At 49.9% G+C, this 20,008-nt stretch overlaps 1 protein-coding gene across 1 annotated transcript in view; it reads left to right on the plus strand.

The window, feature by feature from the left end:
- Positions 1-18,874, plus strand: part of LOC128720790 (forkhead box protein O) — a 33,067-nt gene extending 14,193 nt beyond the window's left edge. Inside the window, exons 3-9 of the mRNA XM_053814485.1 lie at positions 15,247-15,469; positions 15,552-15,636; positions 16,308-16,562; positions 17,030-17,207; positions 18,196-18,367; positions 18,472-18,581; positions 18,653-18,874. Of these exons, the coding sequence (XP_053670460.1) occupies positions 15,247-15,469; positions 15,552-15,636; positions 16,308-16,562; positions 17,030-17,207; positions 18,196-18,367; positions 18,472-18,581; positions 18,653-18,874 (1,245 nt within the window). The remainder of the gene's footprint in view (positions 1-15,246; positions 15,470-15,551; positions 15,637-16,307; positions 16,563-17,029; positions 17,208-18,195; positions 18,368-18,471; positions 18,582-18,652) is intronic.
- The last annotated feature ends 1,134 nt before the right edge of the window (positions 18,875-20,008 follow it).

Here is a 20,008-nt window from a genome sequence, read left to right on the forward strand (position 1 = left end):
ACAACGTGGCCAGCAATGACCGGAACCCGGGCCAAAGCGCGAGCAGAAGGGTGCGTTTGATTAAGCAACATCCATCGCCGTGCCGATCCGCTGTCATTAGTTATATCGCCTTTGTCCTGCGATTTCCTAAAACCCACCCCCATTACTGCCACAGTGTACGGCGGTGTTACGGCAGATTCCGTAATTAAATAGTAACACGTCGCGTTGATGCGCCACCGGCAAAAGGGCGCTGAAGCAGCACACAAAAAATGGAACGTTTTTCGATCGAAGGAGGCCGGATAGTGCGCGTGTTGGCCTTTCACGTGCCTTTCTCGCTCTTTCACGCGTTGGAATTAGCCCTTCAATGGTGTACCGTTCAGCAGGGAAACGTTCATGTCTCTCCCGGACATGGACGCCGTTTCAAAGGAGCCTAGCGTTGGCATTTTTTTTTTCACGCTCGATATTCCATTTCACCCCCTTATTGGCCACCCCAAATCGTGCATCGCTCCACAACCCTCCCAAAACGCTAGCAGGAGCGTGAGGTGATGCCGCTCTTTGCTGTTCCATTTGACCGACGGATGGACTAAATCTAAATCAATCAATATTCAATGACTTATCGTACGACACGTCCATTCGGGTTGACGAAGGGAGGAGAGAGAGAGAGAGAGAGAGAGAGAGGGTCCCGAATAGGAAAGGTGGCGTCATCCCCTATCTGCCCCCCCGGGGGCGTGCGTTCCGCAGCATCCCCCGTGGAGACAATTCATCCGAAAGCCATTTGTTTCAATAAAAATAAAGCTCCCGCGAGGAAGGCCTCCTTGTCCTTCTGCGAGGCGAGAGCCGGTGAGGGGATATGAAAAAGGGTCTCCGGTGGGGGAAGGGAAAACGGTGGATGGTTTCGCTGGACGCGGATCGCGTATCGTGCGATCTTTCCCGGTTGGTTCGAACGATGGCGTGACTTTTCGGTGCTCGGGAGGAAGAATCGAGAAGATCGATGCGTGGCGTCGCAATAGGGTGCAAAGGGTGGGGATGGTAAGGAGTGGCAACAGGGGCACGGGTACGCAAACACTAAATCGTATATATTAAAGCAAATAAGTCAAATTCATTCCGGAAGAGTCCGTCCGTCGTGAGTCGGCGTCCCGGTCAAGCGCGAACCGGAGCTCGAATTGATTGGGTTTGAAGCGGCATCGATGGGGCTTTTTCCTTCTTTTCATCCTCATTCTCGCGCTCTTTCTCTCTCTCTCTCTCTCTCGCACACACACATGCTCTCTTTTTGATGCTTTCTCACTCCTTTGGAAATGTCGCTCGTTCCGTCTGCGCGGTACGGAATCAGGATGCTGTGCTAACGGCGAACGGCAAATTCGATTGCGGTCGGATTCGAATTTGATTTCCAACCGTCATCATCGGTTCGATTAGTATCTTTGGTGGGATGAGGGGTGTGTGTGTTTTTTTCATCCATTTCACCCCTTCGTGTGCTTTCCTCCCAAAGGCAAAAACTGCATTGCGTTGGTGCGAGATATCTTTTCGTCAGGCCATGGAATGGTTCCTAATCGTTACCAGCGTGTGTGCAGCTGTGGGAAAAACTCCGGGAAAGCGCATCGTGACCGTGCGGTCAATCAGCCGAGCGACTGGTCCACCCTCGCCTTGATTGTCCTTGATGTGTCGCCCTCGCTTCGGTAAGGGTTCGTGGTTCGAGTTTCATCTGATTGTGGAAAACGCACAAGCCATCGCAACTAACTCGTACGCCAAAAAAGCACCACAAACACCGGTTCAAACACCCCGAACCGGACCTACGCTATGTCATTCTGCTCCGTTTGCTCGATGGAGGGCATTTATTTGCTCTATAAACCACGGTCGGAGGTAGTTTCTGGTCCGGTTCCGAAAACCAGCACCCTACAGCCGTTTGAAGTGCACTTTTTCGGCATCTCTCTTCCAGCAGGTCGTTTGAGCTTGGCACATGCAAACACCGGCAGAACACCGTTTGCGGTTCTCGGACGGTGAACGAGCGGTTAGTTTTGTTGGTTTAACTTTGCTCCCGTTCACTTGAAAACCGTTCGTTTGCTTCTCTGAACGGTGCATGCCAGCTCTAAAAGGTTGCAGCTCAGAGAACTAGTGCTGTGGGTTCGCTTTTGCGAGCATGTTATTAATCGCCTTTAGCGATTTTTTTTCCACTCATTGCACACATCGCTCGTGTAGTCTAGTTTTCTGGCCGTTATGAAGCGTATGACAAACAGAAGAACAAAACCTTCCACAGCTCTGACCTACGCCAACCTTAAACTGGTGCCGAAAAAGTGCGTTCCGTTGGAATTGTGAAACTGATCCGATATCTGACACGTGCGAATGGAATATGCAAACAAAACGCTCCCATCGTTCCGGTGTTCCGTCGGATCTCGATGGTTTAGCAGACGAATTAAGCCGCCCACAATTTGCGGCATTAACGGATGCAAATTGATAGTGATATCATGAAACGAAAGTCTAATTACCGACGTCCGATTATATCCCTATTAAAGCTGGGGCAAGTTGCTAGCCAAGTCGAGTCTCGGGGCAAGCTCGTCCGTTGGGCATTCGAACAAAGGGCTGACAAAAGACTTTTTGATCAAATTCGCACACCCGTGAGATGTACGTCGATAAGGCGAAAGCTACTTCCGTGTGTTATGCGAGACGTACCTCTGGTAGATGGGATGGGAGTGAACAGCAGCAACAGCGGGGTTTTCTACTTCGAATAAAGCCCGATACACCTTGGGCGGTGTTTGGTAAACGTCTGTCAAGCGAATATCGTGTGCTCACAGCCAATTCGCGTCACCGTGTGTTGTTGTACCCGGTTTGCACCTCGTGTTCCGCACAACGTTCAGATCGAGAAACCATCAATTAGCACCTTCGGATCGGCTGATAAGCGTTCAGACTCTCACCACCCCAAAGGGGGTTGCTCTGGATTTTCGTCGCCTCGAGCGTTTTGTCGCGACTTTCCGCGCTTTTCGCGGTCCTCTTTTTTAATGTCCCTCTTTACGAGCATTAAATGATCTCGGTGGGGTTTCGCTTCCCAATTCCACTGTTTCAATTTTCTAATAAAAAAGAGAAAAATCACCCGATAATTGTGTGACCGATCGTGCGAGACGCGCCCGCGAAATGGCTTTTATGGGCGCAAGGGACGACGAATTTGCATATTCAATTGTCCCCCGGCGGGCCGTCCGAACGATGGTCGTAAAGAATTTTACTGGCGCTTTGACGCTTTATTAGAATTCCCCCCCCAGATCAGATGCTAAAGTGAAACATAATTTATTAACTTCCGATTCGGTGCGGTCCACCGACGAGCGAGGCAGTATTTTTACTTCCAAGGGCCCACTCGAGCAGGAAATAATCCCGAGAGTGAATGGGGCAATGAGGAATAATTGAAGTGTCGGAGAGTAGCAACGAACGGTGCCTCGACGAAAGCAGATGGAAGCCATTCGCACGGCTAGCGCGATATTAAGGAGCGCTTTCGTTTGTGACACGGCACATCAAACACGCTGAGCCGCGGCCAAATCCCTCATAACAGTTTATCACTCATTAATTTTTGACAGGGATTTGCGTCTCCCACTTCAGCACACCAGCCCCTGCCACCAGGGGTCGCTATCATGGGGCAGATAAGCGCGGGTTCGATACAATGGCCCACGAAAGACCGTTTCGTCGTGTCACTGTAGCCCGTGTAAAGAGCCTTCTTGGCGACGTGCGTTCGCTTTTTGTGTGTGCGTATTTCGCGTTCTTTTCATTCGGTCACGAAACCCGACGTACGCACATCATACATCAACATCCGGTTTTAGCGTCGGTGGAACAACGCGGGTGGATAAGCTGGGTGAAAAAGAAAAGAACATCCCAGTCCCGGTGGCCCCATCTTCCACGGCAGAAGCCTCCAATCTGTCACAACATATCATTATTTCATCTGTCAATAGATGACAACAAAAGAAGCTGATAAGTACTCGGCCGAGTGTGGGTGAGAGACCAAACTGGACTGAGCCGACCGTGGCAACATTAAACCAGTGTCCTCTTATGCTCCCCAAGCGATTCCCCAGGACCATTTTTTTGTGTGGCTCAGACCGTGAATGATACACCTCTGCGCTTTAACACGGCAATGGCACCGAGAGTCGACTGGATCGGTCCACTTTAATGTGCCCGTCGATGGTGTGACACATTATCGACAGGCCGGGACAGATTTGACAGATACCCGCTGACAACCGCGCGATGGAGAAGCTGCAGAAAAACAAAAAAAAAGTAAACAATTACCACCACGACGTCCATGTACTACCATCGTAACAGCAGGTTTGGGATGCGGTTCTGTTTGCTCTCGATTGCCGCTCGAACGGTCGTGCCCTCCAGGATGTGGATGATGGAGAGAAAAAATCGGTTAAGTCCTTTAATCGAATTTTCACTCCGTGCCCTGCACACTGCCGAGTTCGACCGACCGCCGACGGGTTACTTATTACAGGATTTTCCCTCGCTGACGAGCGCGCTCGCGGAACCGAGAAGAAGTAGAGGTTCGGTGTTTTTTTTTAAATGGGTTTATTGCCGCTCGCGGCTTATTTCGCAGCCGCAAGCGCGCTGATCCGGTGTCGTGCTAGGGGTTGATTTTGAGGAAGCGAAAGAATTGAATTATAATTTAATCGCCCTCCATCGCGGACACGATGGGATACCCCTTTTAGGGGGCTAATGGCGCAGGTTCCCTGGACGATGATGCAACCGGGAAGTTTGATTAGATTTTTTGTCCAATAAAGCGGGAGTGTTTTTTTTTGTGTGTATTACCAAGCCGAACGTATGCCACAAGATCGATTGAGAAAGCGCTGGTTCCGTGACCCCTGGAATGGTAGCTTATAAAGTGGATTTAATTTCCGAGCAGAAACGACCAAACGAGAGCGCTGTAAATGATTGCTTTTTGCCTTAATTCGATAAGTCGTTCAGATTCGCAGGTTGGGAGAAAATCACGTTCAACTTTTCCATGCGATCACTCAAAAACGTCAATTGCTTCGATCTTGTCGAATGAATGTTGCAATGTTTCATTTTTTCCCCAAAATCTGGGCATCTTTCGGTATAAATTTCTTCTCTTTCGCGTGTACACTTTCGTCTCACTCATCCGGGCGGCTCTTCAACCGGTTGACACCTTCAATTTCGGTGCAATCTCACCCGGACAGGGCATAAAGCTCCTTCCACCAGGACTACCGTGTCGGTGGAAAGTTTCTTAGTGCAAAACTTTTAGCACCACCCTGTCGGTCTCTCCGACTAGGTTGGATTAGTTTTTTACGGCACTACGCAAACGTGCGCTACATTTCCCCCGAGGGTGGTGAGCTGGCTGGCTTGCTGGCAGCATAAACTAATTCAATATTGGGCAAGTTTCGACGGCACTTCCCGGTAGTGCAGTCGGTAGTGTGCCGCCATGCGCTGCTAAAACAGCCGCCGACTTTACGGCACTTGGGGGTTGAATTCCCGGTCTGAAGGGCGCCGGAAAGGGCACACTCTCTCTGCTCATGCATATGATAATTTGATATTTCAAATGTAAAACCGTTCGACTCCCCGGCTGGAGTCGATTTTCGTCGGTGCATCCACCGCGCGAAGGTTGTGGAATGTTTATCCTGGCGCGGGTTCGGGCGCACTCCCGGTTGGGTGCAATTTGGAAACGCATGTGAGAGTGAGATGAAAAAAAAATATGTGCACATGAAACGACGCAGCATACGGAGCAACACACCACCACCGCAGATCACAAACCTCCACGGACGTCTGGACGAAACATTGAAGACATTCGAAGTGCGCGCCGTGCGTTGTAAAGTTTGCCCTCAGTCAATATTGCCCTCGGTGGTTTCGTGCATCGTCATCAAACGCAGCAGCCCAGCGGGGGAAGGAGAGTCCTTTCACAGGAGCACTTCCGGTGGGAGCGAGTGTGGAATAATTTAGCTCGTCCGAAACCGATCGCTGGCTTGACCGACGCGAAATGCGATTTATTGCTCGGTGCTTCAGCTTCAGCAGCTGAAGGAGACGTCCACCATTAAAATAAGAAGCTGGGACTGAAAAAGACGTCATCCCCAACGGTGCCCGGGAGCTATGGCAGGTCGACCTGGCAACGGGATTTATAATGGGCTTCAGGGGAGGGGCGCTTCTTTTTTTTTTTCTTTTTGGAGAGCCAAATTCAATTCCGGCCGATCGATTACCGTCCAACGGCCTGGAGGAGCCGAATCGGATGCTGAAAGTGAAAATGTTTCTTATAAACGACACCAAAAGCGTGTACAAATTTCTCTAGTTTTTCGTTAAATTGAACAAGCATTCTGTGCTTCCAAGGAGTGAGAAGCAGAATACGACATTGGAACACAATTTGCAACAGAACCAATTTTCCCTCTTTTCAAAATGTTTTACATTTTGAAGGAGAAATATAAGGAAGCTGATTTTTTTTCGTTCGTTCGTCCTATTGATTGCCCCATTTTTGCCTGGTCCCGTGTGCAAGGGATGCATTTTTTATAGCTTTGAAATCGACAACATAACGACAACATAATTAAAATATGCGTCCTTGTGGCTGGGTGAACGCTGTCAGAGTATCCTCGTTCCGATCGCTAATAGAAAGCAGCATGTTTTTTTTTCTCAATCTAAAACGCCTCCTTCGATTCCACAATACGGTATCGATTTTGATAAGTGATTATTCATAATTTCAAGTGCCACTGAAGTGACGCCCAGAAATTGGTTCACAAAATTCGGCACGTCATCACCGGCGCTTGTGCGTGGGTTTGTGGGACTTTTTTGTCCCCTTTCAGCGTAGCGCTTACTGGAGCGTGTCCCGACGGGAAAAGGTCCTTCCACACGATGTCGACAAGTTTTCCTACCAGATTCGAAGCGTCAAAAAGCGAATATCGAACGACACGAGGCGCTTTTCCCGCCACCGTCGGTCGATGATGATGGAAATGGTGGAAAATTAATCGCACCCCCAACCGAACGAACAACCCCCGGCGTGCGCGCTGTCAGTTGGCGCTGATAACTTCATTACGGGAGAATCCCGAGACCGAGCGTGGAACACGGTTTGCACGCTTCTCCCCTTGACGAAGGGCGCCTGTTCTCGCTCTCTCTCTCTCTCTCTCTCTCTTTCTCTCTGGCTTACGCTTCCACTGAGGGCATCTCTTTCCGTTGACCTTCAGCACGAGCGCGCGCCAGGCGGCAATGGGTGGTGGCCCTTGATCCGATTGTGTAAATCTCGACAATCCGCTAAGTTGTGACAATTGGCGTCGGTGGCGAGGGAGTGTGAGTGCGTGTAATGAAGCGCTCGACAGCTCTGACACTGATTTCGCTGTCATTTCGAGGCCCTTCCGTCGTTCGGGGCACCGAACCGTTTATGGTGTCGTTTTCACGCGGCGTAGAAATTGTAGATGCTCGATTCCGGCCTGGGTGGGGAGAATTTTTCCCCGTGGAAAGTGGAAAAAAAGAAACGTTTCCCCGCGATTGTGGCTGAGGAATTCCAGCATTCCTCGTCGTTTAATCCTGCCAAAAAAATCCCTACGGCACATTCCGTGCTAGGGCGGCTAGAACAACACGTGGTTTCGTGTTGCGTGTGCGGAATCCTGACCCGGAATGCGACAACGTGGCGGCACACATTCTCCTCCCCTTATTTCGATCCTTTTTCCGCCCACCCGGAAGACGGAAGTCGACGGCCCTTCCCGCGGCGCGTCGATAGTTTGCCGCTCCCGCCGAGTCCGCTTTTCATCTCTTCGTACGCAAATGAAACGCGACGGGACACTGGCCCAGAATCAGTGCAGATTCAGTTTTTGAATTTCCAGATGATATCCCCACTTCGGGTGTGAGAGAAAGAGAGCAATTGCGACATTGCTTTTGGGGTGGATGGGGGGTGGGTGGAAATTTCCCGCCCGGGTGTATGTGTGACTCTCCCCACGTGCGTGTGTATGTGCAAGGAAAGGTCGATCCCTGGCACAGGAGCCCAGCACCTTTAGTTCGTCTTTTTTTTTTACTCGTTGCTGTCCCTACGCTCACCAGAACCCCCCCCCCCCCCCTTCGTCCTTCCGACCACCAAAAGGATGCTACTTTCTCTCCACCCACCGCCCACCACCGTTTTGTATCCACCACTGGGAGATCGGAGGCGCCACCTAGACGTTGAGTTTCAGATTAATGGATCATTTTTCTTCCCCTCGCTGGAACTGGCCTGGGTGGCTTGGAGGTTGTCTTTTCTACTTTTTATTCTTTTTCACCTCCTCTTCGTTCCTCCGCTCGCCATGCATCGAACTTTTTCTTGCTCCCTTCGTACAAAACCTCGGCCCCGTCCTTTTTCGCAACTATGTGTGTTGGTTCGCAGTTCGCCTTTTTTTGCCCCCTGCTCGCCCGAAGATTTTCCGCCCGTTCTGACCGCGCCCGATTTGATATACGTGAGAAAGTGTCCCGCTTTTTTTTTCGTGCTGTGGTTTTTGGATCCTTTCGACGCACGGGGAGGGGTGTTTCCGGTTTCGAGAGGTGATGCTGCCGGGTTGGAAAAAAGGCCAAATAAAAAAACAGGAAGAAGGGAGACAAAAAAAAATCACATCCACCCCCGAGAACCGACCTACGCAAGATTGCGGAAGGAACGCTGCTCCACCGCTCGGCGCCAACCCCCACCCACACACCCTGCCATTCCCTCGCCATCCCCATCGTGGGCCATTGCTCGAGGGGCGCGTATCCTCGGATGGAGCGAAAGTTTTCGATAGTGGCAATTCAATCTCCCGTTTGGCGCTCGTCGGCAAGCATCCCGGGCCCGTTCTGTGTCCTGGAGGGTGTCAGCGGATCGAGCGGGAAGGGTGGCAGGATCGGTTTTTGTTTCCCATTATCCGGCAGCTCCTGTTCCGGTCGGTGCGTACGGTGGTCGTCCGTAAGGGATGTAAGGCATGGAATAAATTTATAGATATATCGATAAATTGTTCCGTTATGCTTACACTGCCGTGCGCACGTTCGGTGGTGGTTCCATGCGTGTCCTGGCGCGGTCCCGATTCTCTTCCTTGAGTAGCTGAGTCAAGTGTGGGAGAGCTTTTTTTTCCTGCTTTCGAATGTTTCCTGCACATTTACAAACTCCATTATTATTCTTACCCTGATAGCCATTGGAGATTTTCGAGACAAGACTAAAGCGTATTAGAAATGTAAAAATGTGCTAGAGGTATAGCAAAGGATGAAGGTCTGCACGAGAATCGTTCTTTAAAAATAAGTACACATACAGAGCAATAAAGTGGAAGTATTTATTGAAAATTCATTTAACAACACATCAGGACATTTTCCCTCCATCTGCATTCCGTACATTAATTCACTTCGAATTTTATCGTCGCGAATGTTTTTGTACGAATCACTGTAGCAAGAAGCTCACTTTTTTTTCCAGCCACCAGCTCCTTCCAGCACACACTTGCATATCAAACAGGCATGATGAGTTCGCGCTCGGCCTTCTTGGAGATCCTTTTTTTTCACCGTCTCCCGAATGGTAGCACTGGCGTCGCCGCGTAGGTGTCGCCAGCTTCACGACGCTGTCTGGGACTAACGATTTGGCGGAAAACGAATCCGATTCCAACCGGCACGGGTAGTTTTCGCCATCGAAACAGGCTCCACCGATTGATGCGTGCTTCTTTTGCCCATTTTTGTCAGCTTTTTACGCTTTCGAATGCTTTTTGGATGGCAGAGTGTCATCTGTTAAAGAGAATGCTTTTTTGTGGTGATGCCATCTAGATTTTTTCGTTCCCCACCACTACAGTTGGCGAACTTAAGGACCGTGGATTTGCGTGGTTAAGCGAGGTCCGTCTAGCAATTCAAAAGTATTCGGATGAGATTCCGATCAAGCACACTCGAGCCTGGCCAAATAGACTCTACCGTGGTCGCGTGTTGCTCGGAAGGACACAAGAAAGGTGACTTTTCCGAATCCCAAATCCATCCGTTGTCAGGTTAGATTTTCCGCGACAAACAGAACAAGGAACCTTTGCCACGGGTTGCTTGGGGAAAAGGACGATAAAGGGCAAAGGGGCTCTATCTATGGTCTGTCATCGGTGGCACCACCTTCAACCCCCATTCGGGTGGCGCCTCGTGCGATGGGAATTTCAACAGCTGCCAGCTCTCGTGGTAGCGGCGTGTCGGACATAAATAAAAATCGCGATCGTCGAGATACGCGCGCCCTCGCACGGCAATGTCACACAAATTATAAGTTTCCGTTGCCCACTCTAACTCACCCCCGTGGTTGGTGGCATAAACTCACCCCCTTGGGTTTCTTCTTTCGCCTGGTTTCGATTTTCCACGCGCCCACCGCGAACAACAGGGTGGTTTTACAAACGCGCAACGCTGTTGCTTTTCCTTCGGGTGAGTCCTTTCCGGGATGGGGTGGTTTGATGCCAGATAAAAACGTTACGTAATTTGAGGCATTCGCATACATTTCCGCCATTCTGACGGCTAGCTGAGGAACCTCCTCCCAACCGCATCGCCGAGGAAAACTGTGCCACCGGTTCGCGGGAAATGCGCCGTAGGGATATAAACGTAAATTGGATAAATGAAGCATCTCTTGTCAACTTTCCGAAGGACGCTCGTTTCGCGCGAAACTAGTTAGACGAAGTGGAATAAAATCTGTACCAACCGATCTGGGTCGATGGCCGTGATGGTGTGTGTGTGTGTGTGTGCACATGCGAACGTTGCGAAGGAGGCGCCCAGTGCTCATAATTTGTTTCGTGGCACAACTTTCCGGCCCCCGGAATGGGGCAAGCAAGCGAAAGAGGTGATCTGCTTGCGTCTCGGAGTTCGCGTATCGACTTGTTTAATCTGTATTTACGTGCGTACAAGCGCCAGTATATCAGGTTCGAGCCCGGCGGGTCGTGTGGGTCGGGAAACTCCCGGGAAAAACGGTTATTGGAAAAACTTCCCGATATTGCTGGTAGCAAGAAGCGCTCGCTCTGGTGAGTTTTTCGGTTTTTGGTTACGGTGTGGGTGCTGGCATTTTTTTTCTCCTTTTTTCATCTGTTACTAATTCTTTGCCGACATTTTCGCATAAAGCATTCGTTAGTAGCGGTTCCAATCAGGATTTTTTTCTACTTTCGGAAATCAGAAAAGAGCAGCCCTAGAAAAAAAAAATGAAGCAAGAACTGCCGGTAATAATAAAGGGCGCGCGTACGGTCATGAAAAGCGCTTACGATGACAGTACGTTATCGGAAAGAGATTGACTTTCTTTATGATGGGCGGGTGAAATTTGCACGATGGGGTAAACTTTTCCCCAGCATTGCACCCCCCATAAGTGAGTCGAGCGGATCGAACGCCCGGGTCATAAAACCTAATCAGTGTCACTAAAAAAGTTGACACGGATGTTAAACTTCCTTTAGCGTTTTTCCTTCGTTTTTTTTTGGTCGCTCGATTTGAGCTGGACGTGGGGCGAACTGGAGCGAAATTGAAGGCTCGATTCAGCGGCGTGTGATCGTGTTCTCATCGCGTTTTGCTGGCGCCGTTTCTCGTGCCACCCAACGATAATTGAACCTCGGCTTAATGTCGGCCCCGGGAAAAAGGCCGTTCGATTTGATTAATGCTCGCTCATACCAGCAACGTGGGCGCTTGCTGGGGGTGGTCTATATAAGCGAAGATTTAATGTAACGTGTGTAGTTTTCCCTCCCACCAAACGTATCTACTAAGGATGGGCTCGAAAGTGGGCTATCTGAAGAAAGCGGCCCGTCGTTGCAAGTGACATTCGACGTTCGATTACAGATGATGTAGTTGACTTCATAAGCGGAGTGCGCCATCACATACATAACGCTGGTTTGCTTTGTTCAGCAAAATTCCCCAAGAACGTCCACTGTAGTAATGTGTGGTGTAAAATGTGAAAATAATCTCACCCTCCCCAGGGCCAGCATTATCAGTGTGGCATTAAAACGCCATCTTCCATCACGTTCGGTCGTTGGGGGATCATTTTTTCCTGTCGGTGGCAATAAATTTAATTATTTTCCATCCCAATTCGGGCAACTAATTTCAGCCAATTGCGAAACCGCTCGGCCACGGACGTAAACCAGCTGCCAGTGGGTCGGTTCGCGTCCCGATTATTCGAGTCATTAAATGTGTATCAACGTCGGGGTTTTTCCGACCGTTTTGCGCTCATTAGTCGTGCTCAATTGCACCGGAAACGGCATTCAAATGGGGCAGCGGAAAAAATGGGAAAGGAACAAAAAAACATTCAACCATTGATGGTGGTGGAAATCTCACGAACCGCCGTTTGGGTGGGAGCCGCCTATGAAACCACGCTAGAAGTCGAGCCCTCGAGTGGAGCTGTGATTCGGTACGATACGAATCGCCCTTTGGGCCTTTTTTTGCTCACGATTTTCGCTGCCAGTTGCGGGTGTACTTAATATTCATTAAAGACTCACGAGCGTCGCCGACTGGGCGGTGCATGGTGGCCGATGGGCGGGAAATAGTTTGTGAAAAATTCCTCCCACCCGGAAGACCACACGGCGGGAAAATTTCTTGTTAACGGAATAATTATTGCCATCTCGCGGGTGTCCTCGCGACTGGCAGGGGTCGTCTAATGGAATTAATTCCTGTGGACAGCGACAGGCCGCGATGCATTGGTAGTCGCTTCGCTTCGCATCCTTCCCACGCCGGTTTGAGCCCGTTTTAAGATGCGTTCCTTTCGCAAGGAACCGAGACACACGCCGGGTGGGTGACGCCGACGGCGACAGCATACTTTCGGCCGCTCCTGTTTGCCCTTTCCTCTCGGAAGGGTTCGATTAAAAAGTTTCATGCAGAAAGGCGCCGTCCGATGGCGGGCCGGTTTCTTCAAATCAGACGGTGCGCCAAAAAGGCGCCATCGCTAACCCGTTCCTTCGCGAAAGCGGAACCGCCACACGGCGCAAAAGGTACCGGTGCCGGATCCGTCGTCTGGTGCGGGTGTGCCTGTATGAGAGAGAGAAAGAGACAAAGAAGGGTGGGTGGAAGCATAATCGCAGCTATGCGAGTGCGCCAATCGTTGGAGCCAACTTCGGGACCACTTTCCCTTGTCGATGGATGTGCTGCTGCAAGGATTCTCGAAGATTGGTCGCAGCGTCTCGGGGCCCAAAAGGGACACATTTTCGATTAGAGGCGGAGAAACCTTTTGGGTTTCGGCGTTTTCCCACTCCTTTTCACGTCCTGTCAGCATATCGAACTGGTTCCCGCGGAGGGTTTTTTCTTTTTCTTAGAGTTTTCCTTGGCTCACCGCAACGATCTTTCGCTTTCTGCCCGAGAACGTGCATCAGCGGGCACTTTAGCGGGTCCTGCCTCAGGACGAGCACGGGTGATTGGGATGGTGTTGGGGTGGGACGATAACGACTGCTAGCACGCTGAGTTTTGTGAAAGAATTTATCAGCCCGATACGGTCGCAAGCTTTCTGCGTCGCTTACCGCGTGTTGGCGAGATTTTCCGAGTGAATTCTTTTAACGCTTGTGTAATTCCGGGCGGACAGGGACAAGTCGGTGGGTGCGAGAGACGACCAGCATCAAAGCGCGATTTAATGAAGTTATATACTTTTAATATAGTCTGATTAATGCCCTCGCTGATAATTGAAAAGAATTGTTCTGAAAGCTTTCTGCAAGTCAAGCCACGATCCCGCCGGATGGATCGCTTTCTTCGGAGTAGTTTACAAGTTTTCCAATTTTTCTCTGCTCGTGTCTTATTTTAAATCTGTCTGTCTCGCTCTAGCGTACTCTTTCCCTGTTCCTTGCATTTTCCATGCCATCTTTTTTTCATTCATATCCTTCCACGCCGTGGTCATCGTCGCCCTGCTCGAAAATGACGATGGAGTCGGTGGATTTTAGCGGCGATGACTTTTTCAAACAATTTTCTTTTGCATCCATTATTTTTTTCCTTCTTTTCCTTCAAGCTGCTTCCTTCGTCCGTGCAGGGACAGAACGGGGTGAAAGTTACAGTTTTCGTGTAAAGTGCGGATCGCACAACGTCCATCCCTTCGATTATACAACATATTTCTATTAGCAGCTCGGTCGTTTCTCTACGTTCTATGTCTGTATCCTTTCGTCGGTTGCTCTCCTGCGTGGAAGCGATGGAAAATGGGTGTTTTTTCTTCTTCGACTCATTTTTTTTTCGGATAACACTTTTCGTCCTACCATCGAAGACGCGCGCTCATCGGACGAACTTTTCCCGAACGTTTCAAAATTAATAACGCTAAAACAGACATCGATTGATACAAAACAAGATACAGCGGCGGTAAGGGCTCGGAGCGATTGGGGGAAAAATTTATTAGCTTCGTAGCGGGACGATAGCGAGAACGAAAAATTTATTATTTATCGCAAAACAAAGTAGTACCGTAGTAGGTCCTGGGTTGGTTGAAAAGTTCGCATTTGAAAGTGAAAATCTTTGAAAAAGAAACTTGGTTAGCTCCATTTTTTATTCATTTCAATTTGTCACACCCAACGTGGGATGATGTGTTTGGCAATTTTACAGCCAATGTTTTTTCTTCATTGACATATTGAGGACTTAAAATATATCATCAAGAAAATATCAATACAATGTTGCATACTTTCATCGTTCAATTAGTAAAAAAAATACTCGCTTATATCTGCCAACAATGCTACTCCAAAGCATTTTTTTAACCCTACGAAAAAAGGAAATCAGACGTCAATTCGAATGCAACGCTTGTTCCTTTAGCAAGCAATTCAATTTGCTGTGCCGCTCAATGAAAACCATGGCCGGGAAACCACTCGAACCTCGCGCGTTGTGAAGCATCGGCACGATTTATGCGCCCATGGGCTGAGTTATGCGGCCGTACACTACCCGTGGCAGTCGAATTTAGCGGCTCTTTTCCCGAGACGCCATGTCCCGAGGTGCCTAAAGGAGGTGTCGATGGAATTAGAGCACCCTACGGCTGCCGGACCGTTTCCGACCGGTCGCAAGAATTTCCCGCCGACACCGAAAGGAGAGCACACTTCCGGTTCGGGCGAAAAGTTTCCGGTAATTGAGCGAGCTCCAGGCGTCGAGAGTGTGCATGTGTTTGTATGTGCAAGCGCGACTGGACGCTGTGACCGAGGCGCCATTTGACCATCAATTATTTGACTAAAATTTATATCCTTCCACGGTGCAATAAATTTTCGTTCGTTGTCTTTTTGCTGCGCCCGATTCGGCGCGACCGTCTTCGAGCGGTTCTTTCTTCGAAATCAAGCCCGCTTTCCCGTTCGCGCGTGTATGTGCGATTCTTTGCGTCTAATTTCCGTTGTTTCCCACCATCACCCATCCCATCGCCGTGGGCATTCCTACTCACTCACCATGCGTCTCGCTGTTTGCTCTCTTTCGCAGAATTCGATCCGACACAATTTATCGCTCCACAATCGCTTCATGCGAGTGCAGAACGAAGGCACGGGCAAGTCGTCCTGGTGGATGCTGAACCCGGACGCCAAGCCGGGCAAGTCCGTGCGCCGGCGAGCCGCCTCGATGGAAACGTCCAAGTACGAGAAGCGCCGGGGCCGGGCGAAAAAGCGCGTCGAAGCCATACGGCAGCAGGCTGCCCTCGGTCTGGCCAGTGAGTAGTGCAGTAGTCCCTTTTAGGGGTTTGGGAAGGCCAGTTTTAAGCATCCATTTCCGTTCTTCCGTTCCATTCGCAGCCAACGCCCTCAACGATGCCACTCCGTCACCGAGCAGCAGTGTTAGCGAAGGTTTGGACCTGTTCCCGGAGAGCCCGCTGCACAGGTATGGCCCTAAGCTGACCCGAATCGGATCGGGATCATCCGATTAGGTGTCGTAGATTCGCTCCCACATTTCTCGATGCTTCATTCGGTACTCTGTTCCGTGCTGGTTCACGGTGTAGTTAGTAGATTTGCTCGCAACAGGGCCTTAATTAAGGATCCTGGCGCGACAGTAGTCAGTTTTTTATCTTTATCTATTCCAATTCGTACAAGAAACGTTTCGCTTTCCGTGTCTAAATTATATCCGTTTCTGCTCGTTTAGTAGAGTTTTGGGCTCATTTGTTTGTAGTGTCTCTATTTTTATTCTTGACTAGCATTTTAGCTCTATATTTACACCCTATTTAATATGCATTGATGAGCGGTAGCATCATAGTTGGACATTTTTCAAGTTCTTCACCTCTCGGTATCGTATTGCAATTGAGCCTGCTTAAGTCTAGAAGAATGAGTCCTCGTTTTCCGCCAGTTCAAGTCACCCGTAATACACTTTTCCGTTGTGTATCGTTACGATTTTATTTTATGTTTCCTTCCGTTTTTCTTTGCTCTTTTTGTCGTTTTTTTTTTCTTTGACATATTAATTAACCAATCCCCAACGTACACGAACTATCGAACACCTGCAACCAAACAAAAAACCAAAAACTCGCGGTCCTGCTCGATGCCATATCCGGAATCCTGCAGCAGTAACTTCCAGCTATCGCCCGAATTCCGCCAGCGGGCATCTTCGAACGCGAGCTCTTGTGGCCGGCTCAGCCCGATCCAGTCGATCGTGAGCCTCGAGAACGTCTGGACATACCCACCGGATGTGGCCGACCTGGCCGACAACGCCGACCAGCCGCAACCGGACGAGCTGGAGCTCGATATCGGCACGCTGGACCAGCTGGCCGGTTCGTTGGCTGACGAGCTGACGCTGCAGCAGAACGATTTCTTCAAAGGGTCAGTATGGTCACCGCACGGCAAACTCGCTCGCACCAATCCTTTTTCCCCCATATCCTGCTCCCAATCGCCCTCCCCATTCATCACTTCCCATCTCCACACTCATGATCACGCCGGATTGCGTCCCGGTCGCGCCGGAATCGCTCTCACGAGGACACGGACCACGCTCTCATCGAAAGGACGAAAGGATGGCAGGCTGAGCCTCTCGGCGTGCAACAACCGTCGTGCATGTTTCACACGTTTCTTTCTATGCTAGTGCATGTCGTTTAGTATCGCGCACCATTGGCACGTCTTATCGCCGCCCTTTTGTGGGAGCTGGATCGCCTTCCGGGACACTTTTGCATCATCCTTCAACCCCGGAAGTGTGGATCCTGCCCAGAAGAAGCCACGATTATCAATGGGACGTTTTTCTTCTTCTCTGCTTTCCCTCTCTCTCTCACCTCCTGCGGGCCGCACTACTGGAGCAGGTTTGCGCAATCCGCGGCGATGCACAATCAGCCGCCGCCGCCACCCTACCAGCCACCCCAGCCGTACTCGCTGATGGCCTCGGTCGCCCCGTCCTACGGTCTCCCGCAGCAACAGAATCAGTGCCCGATTCACCGCATACAACATTGTACCTGCATGCTACAGAATAACGCCCGCGAGGTAAGCCGACCGCAGGTTGGGAAAAAGGATGCGTCAGCCCCATTGTGCAGGGGATGGGCAGGATGTGTCCAGTTGATGTTGATGGCCATCGGACAAATCGCCCGACAAACAACCCTAATCCGGTGCCACTTGCTGTGCCACGTCCGGCAAAGGCGACTATTGCTAAGTCTTCGCCGTTTTATCATCGTCACCAAGCGAGCGTTGCCCTTGGTTACACAGTTTCCTTTGTTGGAAGATGCTGGATTGGCTGTGGAAAAATAGTCCAGTTTGCAGGACGCCTCGAATATGCTTTATTCAGTCTTTATTGCGAGGAGTTTATTTGAAAATCTTTTCTGTGTAGAAAAAGAGTACATCGTGCTATAAGATGGCGTGTATTTCGTTCGAAAGACTACATTTCACGTAAATGTTGAATCAACATAGTATTTAAAGATCAATTTTAAGTCTTTTTGGGATATGTGATAAACTGCACTTTGTATATCAGTAATATTGTCAATCAGAAGGTTGCAAATAATCTCTTAGTTAAAGAATGCCGTAAAAGATTTAATTTTAAATGATTTTCCACATAACGCCTTTGGACAATGTTTCGAAGAAAAGTAAACAAACAGTATTTCCAACTCCTGATTAAAACATATCAAAAACATTAGCATTACGGTAAGTAGTGCTCCATCAATGTTCCCAATGACCATTGATATTTTGAACGATTCGTGAGGTACATCTTCACCTTGAGATAGTTTGCTCAAATGGTTTCTCGTATTCATACGCCAACACAATTTCGAAGCACCCATCAAATAGTCTCTGGTGGGTGTGAAAACAGCCATATTACAACTGCGAAAGCCGCTATTTATCCAACTGCTGGCTAAACAGAGCTGCTGGACTTAATGTGTTAAAATAACTGGCAATATTAGTGCGCCTGCACCGCGCACGTTTCAGATGAAAACCGCTAACGAGCGTTTAATCAAACGTTTCTCGTTTGCTCATTTCCGCATAGAGCATCTCACCGGCGTCCGGCACCGGCATGTCGCCCTCGTATCCGCACAGTGAGCCATCACCTGACTACGCAATGCTAATTGGATCTCGCGTAATACAAAGAACGCCCTCGTCTAGTCCTCCACTAACGCCAAATATGATCTGCGGCTTGATAGCGCCACCACCGCAGCAAGGTAAGTAGCAGTCACTGGTGCATTGGTTACTCGCATCCTAAGCCTCTCGTGTCGTCCAAGTGTTTCACCTAATCGGTACTTTTCATTGTTCGCTCTCCATCTAGATCCGACTCCGCAGACGCTAATGGGCCAAGTGATGGAAGCATTAAACAGCCAAACAAACATCGATGATATCAACATCAACGTGGAGTCGTCGTTTCCATGTGTGGATGAGGTACGTGCCACCTTCGCGGCTAGTCGAATAAACCACTTTCGATATTAACGTCCTCACTTCCTTTATCGCAGGTGCTGAAGCACGAGCTAAGCCTGGAAGGATCGCTGGACTTCTCGAACCTGCCGCTCTCGATTCACAACAGCTACGCGGCTCCGAATAATTCCAACTCGTCCGACTCGTCATCCGGAATCAGTGCGATGACGGCGCAGACCCCGAACCAACAAACAGCCGCACACAGCCACGGTCAGTACGCGGCCCGGACGAGCGTCACTCCACCATCTTGGGTGCATTAATTCAGCGCGGCGAGACCACAAAACGCTTCAAGGATCACTTTCCCGACGGGCTTGTGTGCCTATTGAGGTAAGGATGCGTTCGAAGGACTGCGGTCCATTAAACCCTTCTAGAGGGTGTTGGTGTAGTTTTGTTTTAGTTCCACACATTGTTCGCCGGGGATATGAGATACGGCTTCTTCCAACTTCAGGGCTTAGTTGAGCCTTGCGAGTGGTTGTCGCTTTACGACGATGGTGATATCGGGACCTGATCCTGATTAACCTGCCACACCACCAATAGGCGATAAAGAACACGCCTCGGTGAAAAGTGTGCTCGAGTTATAAAAGTTATGCACACGCCGTCACGTGACAGCTTCTCCGCCTGGTTGATCCCCTTCAAACAACATTGCATACAAGATGTCCACCCCGTACAGGAAGGGTGGGTATGTGAAGGAGCAAAAAAAAACCCCACCTCTTCATCGGATCGACGACCGCACTGATGAAGGGTCGGACCAGACTAGAGGGTGCACGAGAAATCATGGACGTAAAAGTTTAGCGTGTCCTACTTGTTGGAGAATGATGCAGTGGTTTCGTCCTTGCTGCCCTCCGCCACTGCTGGCTCCATTGCCCTGCGGGGCAGTAAAACTGTCAGAAAGAAGTGGTGAAAAAGTTCGCTTCTGTGAGTTGTTGCGTTTGTATGATGGGGTTTTTTTTCTGTAGAGACGACCCTGCGCGACCCGAATCATAAGCCCAACTATCCCTCCCCGAACCAGAGCCCGCACACAGGGTAAGGTAAAAGTTGGGCATAATTTGCTGATTGACTTTCTGGCGTCGGGAGGGTAGTTTTCGGTCCAATCTTTGGGGTGGCGCTGTCTGACCGGGTGACTGTCTCGAACCAGCTCAGGTTGTGGTTTATACTGCCGCCTTGGAATTGCACTGCAAAGTGGTTTCTGCAGCATCCCTATAGGACACTTGAATCCATCGCTAAGAACCGACCAGGTTTAACTCCGTGGTGACGCACGTGGCTTGCTTGACGATGTGACGAGTTGCTTGAGCGGTATCCTCGGCTGCCAACACCTACCAAGCCTCGGCACTACGTGGAATTAATTTGCTTTGGGCCATCGTCCACCCGGGTTCCGGATTTTCCAGCTTTGTTTT

The sequence above is a fragment of the Anopheles nili genome, chromosome 2, assembly GCF_943737925.1.
Source record: "Anopheles nili chromosome 2, idAnoNiliSN_F5_01, whole genome shotgun sequence".
In the NCBI taxonomy this organism is placed as follows: Eukaryota; Metazoa; Arthropoda; class Insecta; order Diptera; family Culicidae; genus Anopheles; species Anopheles nili.